Below are 14,346 nucleotides of genomic sequence, written 5' to 3'. Positions count from 1 at the left end.
ATATATATATATATATATATATATATGTGTGTGTGTGTGTGTGTGTGTCGCTATATCTTTCTAGACATCTCATGGATTAATTCACTCAATTTTATTTGTCGTGCAAACTAGACGTGCAAACTAGACTTTTACAGGTCTGGTTCATTTTATTAGTTTGAGTTGAAAATTTAAATTAAAAATTAAATTTATATAAAAAAAATACCATAATAAAAAAATTAAATTTAAATTTTTATCAAAAAAAATAATATAATAAAAACTTAAATTGTAATTTAACTAGCAAAATAAACGAGGCGACAACAACAGGAATAGTTAGTGCTTCCCACGCAAACTAAATGATACAAGTCAACTTGATAAAGGAATTTTAGAGTTATTATTATTAACAACTGTCATGGAGTGGCGTAAATATCTCTACATTGGTCTTAAATTTATTCTATGGGAGGCCATTAATAATTAGTTGGAATAACGAAATGAAATAGTGTTCAAGTAATTATCATTAGTCATGAGATTCTTATACTCAATACATTATATATTATCGCCACCTATGATTATAGTCTTACAATTATACTAAAGCAATTTTATAATCTAATTTCTATCATTATCAGTCCAACTAAAATTTGCCATTATTGATGTATGACATATGCAACATTAAGAAGACGTTTAGTTCATAAATTAGAATCATAAGATTAAAATAATTTTTAATTTACATGTATTTTTTATGAGAAAAAATATTATAATAAATTATGAATTATGATTCGAATCGGGATACGAATCCCCTAACTAAACAACTCCTAAGAGATATCAATTCTGTAGCTGCATAAAATACTTGTGATATTGAGACGACCACCCAAAATTGATTTAAGCATGTATAAAACAGGAACCAAAGAGTCAGCCGATCCTTACCCCGCAAAATTCGGTCAACACGTAAAGAGGCAATTAAAACAATAATTAAATCCAACAGATCAAGTAAAAACGGATAGGTGAGAAATGACTTTTTTTTAAAAAAAATTAATTGATTTTAATATGATATGACGTTAAGCCCAAAGAAAAAATATTCAGCTTCTTAATGCCAGTTGTCCACTCTATTTAATTTTTTTTTTTTTTAAAGTTCAAAGAAGTTAAAAATATATATACATATAAATTATCTTTAATCGCACTGAATTAAAAGGGCACATTTATATATTTTTTTTTAAATATATATTTTAAAAGAAATATGTATTTTTTTAAAATATATATAATATAAAAAAGATACTTATAATTTATTTAAACACTCAGAAGACGTTTGGTTTATGAATTAGAATAATAAAATTAGAATTATTTTTAATTTACGTGTATTTTTTATGAGAAAAAATACTAACAAACTATGAACTATAATTTGAATCGAAGTATAAATCTTCCGACCAAATATATATATCTAGTTCTAATCCGAAACTGAATCAGAGAATTTACTTGTATTCTATATATATGTGTGTGTGTGTGTGTGAATTACCTTGCAAGAGCACCAGGATCCCAAGAAGAAGGAACAGCGTCTCGGACTTCGTCGGAGAGAACAAGCGGATACCGGTCGATATGAACACTGAACAGAGTTATGAAGCACCCATCAAGAGCCAAGCTCTTAACACTGGCTGCATCAGTCACCCAAGATCCACTTTGGAACCCGAACACTGCGTTGAACAAGCCGGACGGAATTTTCCCCGGAACCGATGACTTTCGGTTGAAAATTTCCGACATCTGTCGAGTTAATTTGTCCATAAGATCAGTGGATTACTCGCATAGTATAGGATTGGATAGAGCTATTTGGACAAATTACCTGAGTGAAGTCGAGAATATCGGATTGGTACCGAACCCGATCGCCTTTGTCGCATTTTATGTCGGGGGAAACACCAGTGACTGCTCCGAAGCCAGGCACGGCGAGATCTCTCCTGTCGGCGTCGCTGAGCAGGACTAGCCTCTCTTTGCCTTTGCAGTATTTGAGCCTGAAATCCGAGGTCAAATCGAAGCCTTTCCCGAGACTGTTCACAACCCTCTCTACAATATTAACGTATTGATCACTACTCATGATCTTTTTCTGATGAGAAAAAGAAGATGAAGAAGAAGAAGAAGAAGATAAATAAGTTGGAGATGAGTAGAGAAAAGGTTCAAGGTTTTTAGAGGATATTATGACGAGACTTGGTATATTTCTCTACGATACGTAAAGAAGACGATAGAAAACGGTGCGGCTATACGGACCATAATAATAATGTGTAGGAAGCTTCAATATTATTCTGTTTCTTGTTTTTTAACTAAACATACTTTGACCGTTTCTTCGCCGGTCTACTAATTTCATATCCGCTCATTTTAATTTTTAATTCGTTAAAATATAATTTTATGTGAAAATTTTTATTTTAATAAAAAAAAATTAGATATAATTCTTTTTAAAATTTTTTTACTATAATTAAATTCAACTGTGTCTTTATTTTATTTTTATTTTTCCTGTTAAAATTTAAATTCTTTTTTTTTTTGTTTTATATTTAAAGAATACTTGACTTGATCGAAAGGACTGCTGAGTTTTGCCTCTGGAGTGTAGAAAAGGCCTGCAGTGGAGATTATGAGCTCCACGAATTAATGGCGTTTATGCATAACACGAAATGGAACGTCAACGTCTTTCATCCATAATAATAATAATAATATTAGGACAGATAGCTACAAAAATATAGTTACAAAAATAACCCTAATGTTTAATTAAAATGGAGATTTTCACTGGTGTTTCTAGACAAGACAAAAGTACCTTATTTGTACAAGAAGTGTTAAAAATTAATGAATGTGTGAAACCACCATAGGAAATTATCTCAATTCAAAAAAATTAAAAAAAATAGAGGAAATTACGTGGGAAATATGTCAAAGTTAAACTGATCAATACCCTACTCATCGGAAAAGACAATTGGAAATTGAGTAGTGTTTCTTTCACCGCTTTAATCAGAGGAAAAATTAGATATCTCTGAATTGTAAATCATTGGTTCTCGTTTTTTTGCATTTCTCATCGGGCAAATGAAAGTCAAGAAAACCAAATGGCAATAACTAGTATCCATTGATGGGAGATTGTATTGATCTAAGTTTTTCAATGTTCACGGTTCATCGAATTGACTAGCAATTTATTTATTTATTTATTTAATGATACGTTAATTAACTAAAAATGGATATGCTACAACGACGCCTAATTAGTACGCTTGATTCTATGTGGATCAAAATCAACACAACGGATTTAGGTTTTAGAACTTCTATGAACCCAAAAAATTATCATTATGCTATACATAATAATTTCATAAAGATTTCTAAATGATCCAAACATTTCAACTCTTACTTGATATACATCCTTTTTTTTTTTTTCCCCTTGAGCCGAAAGATATGTTGGCACTAACTTGTTCGGATTTCTGATCTTTTTTTAAGTCTCTAGGAATATTAATATTCATTTGCCTTGATCAAACTCGAATTCTAGCTAGAGTTATATATGAAAAATTAGATACTAAAGCTGAGTCTGATGTTTGGTTTTTAGTCAAAATAACGAAATATGGTTTAATAAGAAAACACTTCTAATAAGTCGTTTGAAACCTGAATCAAAGTTTAAATAAAGATTTATAAAGTCTAGCATTTTTCATGCTTATTACAAAACTATATCATTTTTGTCTCACCAAGCTTTAAAAAGAAATGTGTTTCCCAAGTATTAATTGAAAAGCTATAGCTCTAGTTCTTTAAATCTCTAATACATAAGGTCGCCCAATCTGCTTCATCATCACGAGGGAAACAACCCAAATCACGGGCTAATGCCCCTAAATGAATGTATAGAGATAAAGGAGGTAGGGGCGCATAAAAAAATGTCAAACTAGCCCAAACTAAGATATTAAAATTTAAATTTAAAGACAAAAATGACAATGTCCTGTAATTGAAAGGACTAAATGAAATAACCCAAGAAATGAGGTCTTTTCTGGAAAGGGGCTTAGAATCAGCTGATTAGATAAGCACTCAATAAGCTTTTAGGAGATCCAAGTCAAAACTGAGATAATATTAGTGAACGTTTGGTTCATGGATGCAAAATTATGATTCAGAATCATTTTCATTTTACGTGTGTTTTTTGTGAGAGAAAAACACTGTAGAGAATCATAAATCATGATTCAGAATCATTGACGAATATAAGAAACAAACATCCCAAAATTTAGTCGTTAGTATTGAGAAGGACAACACTTGTTTGGATATTTTCGTCATTGATTCAAACTTTATGGTATATTGTTTGGGGCAAAAACTTTAGGTTTTGTTTACTTGTCATAGTTTGTAGGGATGGAGAATGAAAATCAATCTAATGTTTACTTGTTTTTATTTTGGGATTAGTTTAGCCTCACACAAGTTTAAGATCAAGATATAAGATTGACAATCTCATATCCCGGGTCCGTGAAACTCAATCTTGATATTATTAATAATTTTATAACTTACACCTAACATTCTCTTCATTTATTAACTCTTATTTATAACCTGCACAGCTAGAAAATAAACAAATGTTATGCTTCGCAATTCACATCCGACATGTTTATTAGTGCAAAATTGTAGTAACTAGTAGATTTATGAAACTATATTAAATAGATAGCATATTTAAAAACTATTTAAAGAAAATAACAATTTACCATAAAAATGATTCATTTACGACTAATAAAAAGTAATTTTATGTGGCCAAAAACTTTATTTACATGGAAAAGACTTTTAGAAAAAAAAAATTTCTAATCGTAAATGAAACATTTACTCGATAAACTGCTATTTACTTTAATAATTTTAAATTTTACTGTTTATTTTATTATTTTTTATAAATATACTATTTACTTCATTATCCCTTTATTAGTTAGGATCATTTGTGTTCCTTTTAATATTAATTTTTTGTCGGTACGGATTTCAAATTTTCAAGAGCTATGGCTTCTTTAGAAAGTGTGTACGTAGAAAAGAATAAAAAAAAAAAAAAAAAAAAAAAAAAAAAAAAAAAAAAAAAAAAAAAGAAAGAAAATCGCAAACCATAAACGATTGGGCGGGGCCCTAGCCTTTGTTGGTGCCATGGAGTTTGGGATGATTTTCAAAGCAGACAAACCTCTTTTGACTTCCCTAAGACCGTTCACACGAGAGGTGTGTACGTTGAGTAGATTGTACTTGCTCAACTGAGGTGGTGGTCTATGGTCAAAGAAGAAAATCTATCATTTACCACCACTAATTCCATGTCCTCTACTCCAAATTGCACGCAAAATGACCCGAGTAGTTCTGCAGAGAAGGCAAATTGCTCATCTTATTGAAGAGTTCTAACTTCTAAGCAATTATTACTATTGCATTACGTAATTGTCTCCTCAACCATGGGATCGTGTATAAAATGGATCTAGTTTCAGTCAGTGCGGAGATATTGAAGCACCAGTTAGAGGAAAAAGCAAAATATATATATATATATATATATATATATTATATCTATGTAATCACTGCTGCAAATGGCGTTATGTGCTTAGGTGTGCCCTTTAGAATTGATCTATACCTTTACTTTTGGGTATTGTGTTGGGCTTTTGACATTATTAAAAACTACGAAAATAGTAAGAAATAGGCCAATATGAAAAGTTTAAAAAAGTATATAGGTTAATTTTTAGTTATAGAAATTAATATGTCATAACTTATCAAGTTATGGTTCATAACCAGATAAATTATAGACAAACTTGTCAAGTTATGGTTCATAACCAGATAAGTTATGGACAATAACTTGTCAAGTTATGGTTCATAACCAGACAAGTTATGGACGAAAACAGTAATTTGGCATATTTATTAACTTATGTAAACTATTGGCCTATTAATTTTAATTCATCTCAAGTCTTAGCCTATTTCCCTCTTTCTCCCTAAAAACTATACGAAAATTGTAGAATTTATCTTTAAAAATATATAGGTATAAATTTTTATCTCTTATTTTTTATTAATACCCTTTTATTAATATAATTATTTGATTAAAAAATTATTAATTAATAATAAAAAATAAAACTTTTGATCTATGTATTTTTAAGAAGTATTTATCTTTTCCCCTACAACCATTAACATGGTCCATCTTCCAAGTTGTACGAAAGAAAATTATAATGCGCATTTAGAACTCGTTCCAAAATGATTTTATTTTCGTATGAAAATAAAAATAAAAAAGTTTTTAATTTCAGACAGAAATCATTTTTAAAAATGCATTTAGTAGTTTTATCAAGATATTATTTTTAGTATAAAAAACTGATTAATGTCTCTCTCTCTTTCTCTCTGCTCGAGAAAATAAAAATAAAAAATAAAAAATAACTAAAAGTCATTTTTTATTTCTCTCATTTTACACTAAATTAAAAAATCGATTTCATTTCTGTTTTTTATTTTTATTACGCCAAACGTCGTTTTTAAAAATATTTTTATTTTTTCTTTCTTAAAAAACGTAAAAAATAAAAATGGGATCAATTTCAAATACGGCCGTAATCTTTAACAAATCTTATGTATTATAACCGTATTACTTTCCGAATCTAGTGTCTTTCCAAATTCAATTTTCAACCCTTATTATATTTTGTTTTTCTTCTTTTCTTTATTCTTTGGCTTTAGTACGCCAAACGTCGTTTTTAAAAATATTTTTATTTTTTCTTTCTTAAAAAACGTAAAAAATAAAAACTGGGGTCAATTTCAAATATGACCGTAATCTTTAACAAATTTTATGTATTATAACTGTATTACTTTCCGAATCTAGCGTCTTTCCAAATTCAATTTTCAACCCTTATTATATTTTGTTTTTCTTCTTTTCTTTATTCTTTGGCTTGCTTACTCTTTGTTGACGTATACGAAAACATTTTTAATGAGGGAAAAATTAAAAAGTAAAAAATTGTAAAGGGACAAATTTACATTTTGAAAAAATTGATGGGGGCGGGCCGCACTGGGTCCTTCACAACGCGGCCACCTGATTGCTAAGAGTGTATTTGATAGGAAGAAGAGAGGTGGAGAGAGATGGGGAGAGAAGACAATTTTATTGTTTGGTTAGGTAGATGGGAGAAGGCAGAGGAAGGAAGATGCTATTCTTTTGGACCCACAAATTTTCATCCTGCTATTGATGGAATGATTCATCAAATTTCTCAAATTTTAAATTAAAAGTCTATTTTACCATCTTAAAAAAATTTATTTTAAATAATAAAATAGATGATATAGTAATTAGACAAAAAAAACCATCATCTATCATCTCAATTCTCCCTCTCTCATACTAAACAGCATAAAAAATTACCACAATCCTCTTCATCTTTCATATTCTTCATCTCTCCAACTCTCTACATTTTTCCTGCTTTCCATCTCCTACCAAATGGAGCCTAAGAGTATGTTTGGTAGGAAAGAATAGTAGAAGGAATGAAGAAGATGGAGGGATTTTAGGAAAGAAAATGAAAATGTAGGTTGTTTGGTAGGAGAGAAAAGAGAAAGGAAGAGAAAATTGAGTGAAAAATAATACATGTGGGCCCCACTATTTTTTTTCTTTCCACAAGTGGGCAGAAAATGTGATGAAAAATTGGGACAACTCATTAAAGTGAGCAAAATTACTAAACTACCATTTTCTCCATCAACATCCAAACAAAAAATTTAAGGTATAAAAGTAATTTACGAGTAAATTTTTTTCTTTCCTCTCAATTTAACTTTCAATACCAAACAAGTGAAGGTAAATTCATTTTCTTTCCATCTTCTCATATCAAAAAACATAAAAAAAAAATCAATTTACTTTCCATCATTGCTATTTTCCATCACTTTCATATTTTTTTTTCTATTCTATTTTCTTTCCTTCTTACCAAACATAGCGTAGTGTCAATTACGTTGCTCTTGATAGTGACGACATTAAAATTCAATTGGTGATTTGATACATATAGCTAGTGATGTGTATATGAAGAGTCATAACATAAAATGGAGTGTCGTGTCACATGTGATTCCTTTGTGGGGGGGCTCAATTGTGTTAGTTTGAGGGCCCGATTTCTGGTTTGACAATCTCCTTACCAAATGGAGTGTTTTGGGGGCTGAGCAACGACAATGTTTTTTGCTGCCATTCGCAGTTAAGTGTTCATACAGCTTTGAAGAATAATTACTATTTTCTAGTGTTCACATGAAGAGAATGTAGAATTGGATACAGTCAAATTCAGCCCTTTGTATATTATAATTTATACAGTTACAGTGTGTGTGTGTGATCTCACTTTTGAGTTTTGTCACAACAGATTTCAACGCATCATGGGGGCTGCAGCCGTAGGCCCACATGGCTGTGGACAAAAAAAAAAATAGTAATAATAATAATTTTGACAAATATTTTTTAAAAGTGTATGGATAATGATTTTTATCATTTAATCTTAATTCATAATTTTTTTAGTTAAATAATTACACTAATAAATGATATTTATCAAGAATAAGGGATAAATATCCAAATTTATGCAATCTCAAGGTAAATTCTTCATTTTTTTAACAAAAAAAGAGAAAATTATTGAACTTATTCTTAAAATGTATGAGTTTAGATTTGTACTTCTTATTCTTAATTAATATTTTTTTACTAATATAATTATTTAACTAAAAATAATATTAATCAAAATTAAAGAGTAAAAATTTAGATTCATATATTTTAAAAAATATTTGTCTCATTTTCTCATAAAATTGTAGAGTTTTCTTCTGAGAGAGTATGCCATAAGTGATACGTATTTCTAAACGTTAAACTTTAACCAAATACATTAAAAAACTAAAAAATATGCAAATCTTGATAGATTTTTTATGATCAAAACAGTATCTAATAAGGCATTTTCTTTTTATACCTCAAAAAAATAATTGGTGAACGTATACGAGTAATTGTATCATTATTTTTGTTATATTTTAATATTCGAACTCGGACTAAATTGCTTAATTGAAAAAGGGAAAAAAAATAGAATTGGAAAGAATACAATAATGTTGACAAAAAAATATAGTCATGTCTTGTATTTATGAAAAAAAAAGGTATTATGATAGCATGATGTATAATTTTTCTAATTAGTCCACACTTGTTCTAGAAAACCTATTAACTTGCAGCACATTTGCTCCACTCCTATATAGTTACGTTCTTAAATTCGTTGAAAATTCAGTTTGTTCATAAGTTTGAAATATTTAAACCTGAAATTCTATGCTTTGGAAAGTTTGTCTGGCTGCTTGCATCATTCTTACATTTGAACTGGAATAATTTGCTAAAACGACAGCATTTACTTAATAGGTGTAACAATTAAATGCTTATTTATTTGACTGATTTGAGTTTTTAATTTTAAATTTTTATAGTTAAAAGTTCTTAAAAAATATCACATCTAATTTTTTCTACTACAGTTAAAAACTCTCAAAAAATGTCACACTTTAAATTGAATTGAACACTCAAATTCACAAAATAAACTAAGCATAAATTTATTACTTTAAAATGAAAAGGAACACTTGCTTTTTACCCAATGAGAGAGTTGTGAGCGTGACTAATGATTATGCTTTCCAATGTAACTGCTTCCAATATATAATAACTTAATCATTATATTTTTTTCTCTACGTACACCTCTTTTAAAATAAAATTATTATTAAATAAAATATGCTCACACAAAATAACAAAAAAAAAGACCATTATAATAGACTTAATATTACATTATTAATTTTGATCTCAAAAAAGAAACTAATAATAGTCTTTTTTTTCCACTCAACACACCTCGCATATTATAATCTCATATCATAGATTATTACTATCTCAAAATCTATAACAAAACGCTAATTTTCAGGCCCGTTCACTTCGCTGATTCAAGTTTGTAATTCGAGTTGATATGTGATTTTGTGTGAGAGCTTTTTACTGTGGCAAAAAAGTTAGATGTGACTGTTTCTGAGAGCTTTTTACTGTAGCAAAACTCGAATCGGCAAAATGAATGGGGACCTTATTTTATCATGTAGTGTAATTACTCAAAAAAATTTACCCACATGATTGCTCATTATTCCGCCCATACGTGATGGCTAATATTAAAATATAAGACTATTATTGATCTATCTCTCAATGACTATTTTAAATCATTGCATAGAGATATGTTGAAGGAAAATTGTTTTTTTAATCTTTTTTTTAGTTTCATGTTTATTTTATTTTAATGTTTTTAAAGAATTGTGGTTCCCTCACCACTTGATGTTGCAATAGAGGAGCAATCGGTGCACAACGAAAGCATCTCTAGCGAACTTGAAGAATTGCCCAAATTCTATCACAGTGGAAGCCTATAATTTTAGACAAAATAAAAGATGCTCTGGAAAAATTTGTGTGTTTTAAAACATTGAGAGGGGAAGCCAATTTATAGCTATTTTTATAGGTGGCTGTTGAAGCTTTTGGCTTTCAATTCTGAATTCAATTTCAGAATTAAGTTAAGTCGTTCTAATTTTTAAGAATTAATCCGCCGATTAAGTTTGACATTTATTTGAGGCATTATTCCCCAACTGTTATGACAAGTAAACAGTCACACTTGATTCGGAATAACTTATTGGGTGCACTTTAATGCTCCGTTTATTTTGAGAGTTCTAGCCTAATTTAGGATTATAGTTCTTAGTTCGCTACAGTGTTTTTCTCTCATAAAAAATTTAAATTTTAAAAATTAAAATCATGAATCATGGTTATGAAGCCATAAACTAAATGTCACTTAAATATCAATTTTTTATTCACCTAAACATGCATTCCATTACGAAGATCTCACAATAAAAAACTTGAACCCACTTTGATCTTTCACAAAAATTAAGTGGAGTTCACTAAAAATCTAAGCCTCTAAATGTCCACTTAACACGGTTAATAACCGTGTTTTTCCGGCAGATTTGACACTGGAGTTTCTGAAGATTAGTTGCTATGGTGATAGGGGGCAGAGTTGACGATGAAAAAATGAAATTACCTTCGATAGAAATTTTGTTCTTGTGCTGGGTTTAGCAAAGAGAATTGACTGATGATGGTTGCAGAGTAGAAAAAAGTAATTTTTCAATTATATTATGGCTTCATTCGTTTCACGGATTCAACGAGATGACATTTTCTGATAACTTTTAACTATAACAAAAAAGTCAAATGTAACATTTTTAAAAAGTTTTTAACTGTAAAAAGTTATAATTAAGTAAAATAGACGAGACCTTTGTGATGTAAAAACCTAAGTGGCGAGCCATGTGGGATCCACATCGAGCGGTGAGGGTACCAAAGGTGCCCCTTAGCTTTTAATTTGTTAAGATGATATCAAATCAGCAGCAAAAGCTAAAATAGATGAAGGGTAAAAAAAAAAAAAAAAAGGAAAAAAGATTGACAAATAAGAGCTTTAGTATAAAAATATATGTATGTATATTTACCTATTATAAATACTTGTTATGTTTTTCTAAAGGGTTAATACCTCTAAAGATCCCTGAATTTTTGAGTATGTGACAAATCGTTCGTCAAACTAAAATAATGAGTCATAAATGTTTTTGAATCTAAAATAAATAAGCAAATGAGTTATTTCCGTTATTTGGTATTAAAAGTCACGTTTTACATCATGCACCTTGCACTTGATTCACTTTTCAATGATACATAGGCTTAAATTAGGGTTTAAACTATTAGTTTTTATAATAATTTTTTAAAATTTAAATTTTTATAAGAAAAAAATACTATAATAAAATTAAAACTATAATTTTAAACTCATGATGTAAATTAGGGTGTGTTCACTTCACAGATCAAAATTTTACAATTTGAGTTAAAGTTATGGTTAGAGTTAGAATCTTGATTTGAATTGTAATTAGAATTGGAGTTCGTGTTTAGGAGTCCATTTGAGCTACAACTTTGACCCACAATTTGAGTTGTGATGTGTTCATTTCATAGATTCATTATTCCAACTACCATATCAATTTCCATCCATCTATATGATAAAATCAAAAGAAAAAAATAATTAATGAAGAACATTCCACGTTACTAATTTTTGAAAATGTCATATTCATAGGTTAATACATGTAACTAATTAATGAATGAGGAAATTACCTGTCACATTAATTTTATTATCTAATTATTTATTTCTAATTTTTGGCCTAACGACTCACATTTAATCCAAGGTTATTTTTGACATTGCACTTCAAAAAGGAATATTCCCTTCAGAATAAATTGAATAAATTTGGGCTATCAGTTGCTATTTAAATTTAAGAATAATTGACGCAGATAGTCTTTAAATTTTTTAATAAATGATAATTTAATTTTGACGAAATACTCTCTAAATTCTTTAATTAGGTGCGAGACTTTTCCGTTAAATTTTTAACGGAATACATAACATGGACATGTCATACAATAAAACAGGGTATTATGATACAATAACCATAATTATATTTTAATACAAAATAGTTTTGAAAAAATCCGAAAAAATGAGAAACAAAAAAAAAAAAAAGAAAAAGACGAGGGTTGCTGTAAAACCCAGAAACTTTTTTGGTGTGAATTGTGAAAAAAAAATTTCCAAAAACTTATTTGCAGGACCAGCAAATTCTTCAAACCAAAATCTTGTTAAAAAAAATGCAAAATCGATCCAAAGATATTTGCACCAAGAAACTTCAACAAAATTTCCAATTTCTTACCAACCCAGATATTTCATTAGAAAAAAAAAAACAAAAAAAGAAAACGAACCCAGACCAATCTAGATCCTTAGGCTCAACAAATAGAGCAATCTCCAACATAATCTAATCATTTTTCAAATAAGAAAAATGCCCAAATCTCCAACAAGAAACCAAGCATCATTTCTCTCTCCTCTTTCTCTACAATTTGTCCCTTGGTTGATTCTTTACCTCTAACTCTCATTCACGAATACTTCTATTAATTAGAAGGAGCTCGATATGGATGAAGAGATGGGAATGGCAAGATCGAAGGGTATGGACGATGTTTCGCTTGACGGCAAGAAAGAAAGGAGGAAAATCTCGAACAAGGCTTGACGGTGACCGCTTGCAGAGGTTCGAATATGGCTTGGGCGTGCAACGGATCTGGCTCGGAACTTAACAGACGAGAGGGCTGGGATAAGTTGGCCATGGCTGTCCTAATTGTTAATTTGTTCGGTTAGCTTTCTACAAGAAATAAAAACAATAGGCCTTCTACGTTCAAAAATTTCTTTCTGAGTTATTTTTGGATTAATTTCAAAAATTCCTCCCCACTTATAATCCTTGTAACACTTTGTTCTATTAACTTTGAAAAATAACATCCGTTTTTTTTTTTTTTAATTTGATTCTGTTAACAAGTTTTATACTTATGTTATAATGAGTGACAAAATTACCACGTATCACTTATTTAGTGAGAATCGAAAACACAATTATGCTTATATAATTTTAATCAGATAATTTCTCATTTTTATTAAAAATTGATCATCTTTGTTCCTCATTTTCCTCCTTTTTTTCTTATCATTTAGTTCCCCATTTTTCTTCTTTTTTTTTTTTCATCATTTTGTTCATCGATGTAAGTTGGATCAGTAGTGATGACATCGCACACGAAGAAGAATTTGGGAAGACAATTTTATAGGTGCATTCAGTATAAGGTAAATCGTTTAACATTGGAAGAAAAAGTTTTTGTATAGCTGGGTTGAATCTAGTTCATTTGGGTTTGATTGAGGCTATGGGTTGAATCTGTTTCATTTTATGATTGAATGTAGAATAAAGATGATAGAGGTTGTGGGATCTCAATTGTGATCTTTGAATATTCTCTTACCTTTTCCGGCAAAAAAAAAAAAAAAGACGCCTCAAGGAACGCTTGAAGTTCTTCTTGTCAGTGTTAAGGATCTTGAGAACGCTAATTTTCTTAATAAGTTTCTTGTTACATTTTGTCTTGGATTCATTGTTCTGATCATGTTTTTGATCTTGTGTCTTTTGGGTCCTTTTTTTTCCTAATCTTGATGTTGTTCAAGATTTAAGTTTTCTTTTTTATTGACATGTTATTGCATGTTAATTTACGATAATACCCTTTTTAAATGAGTCATGTACTTGACACGTGGTGAATTTCGTCACTCATTATAAAAGATGGAGAAAACTTATTAACGAAACAAAGTTTAGAAGGAACGGATATTATTTTTTAAAGTTTGAAAGAATTTTTGAAATTAATCATTTTTTTAATTTTATAAGTAAGGTCATTTGGTCTTTTCAATGTAAAATTAACCCTACCGTGAGAAATGCTGACATAAGTGGACTTAAAGGTCTAAATCGTATCTAATTAAAGAGAAAAATAAAGATCATTCAGGGATTTTTTTAGCTTATTAAATTAGTTCAAGGACCCATTTGTCACGTACTTAAAAGTTCAGGACCTACGGAGCTATTAACCCTTTTCAAAAACAAACCCTAACGCTG

At 29.4% G+C, this 14,346-nt stretch overlaps 1 protein-coding gene across 2 annotated transcripts in view; it reads right to left on the bottom strand.

Annotated features, from left to right (window-relative positions):
- Positions 1-2,150, bottom strand: part of LOC21390195 (MACPF domain-containing protein At1g14780) — an 8,695-nt gene extending 6,545 nt beyond the window's left edge. For both annotated transcript variants that reach the window (XM_010095015.2, XM_024163581.1), the window contains exons 1-2: positions 1,808-2,150; positions 1,487-1,728 (exon numbers count right to left, since the gene is read on the bottom strand). In XM_010095015.2, coding sequence (XP_010093317.1) covers positions 1,487-1,728; positions 1,808-2,056 — 491 coding nt within the window. In that variant the 5' untranslated portion in view covers positions 2,057-2,150. The remainder of the gene's footprint in view (positions 1-1,486; positions 1,729-1,807) is intronic.
- Between the last annotated feature and the right edge of the window lie 12,196 nt (positions 2,151-14,346).

This window comes from Morus notabilis, unplaced genomic scaffold (assembly GCF_000414095.1).
Source record: "Morus notabilis unplaced genomic scaffold, ASM41409v2 Scaffold2195, whole genome shotgun sequence".
Taxonomy (NCBI): domain Eukaryota; kingdom Viridiplantae; phylum Streptophyta; class Magnoliopsida; order Rosales; family Moraceae; genus Morus; species Morus notabilis.
This window is presented reverse-complemented; position numbering and strand designations above follow the sequence as displayed.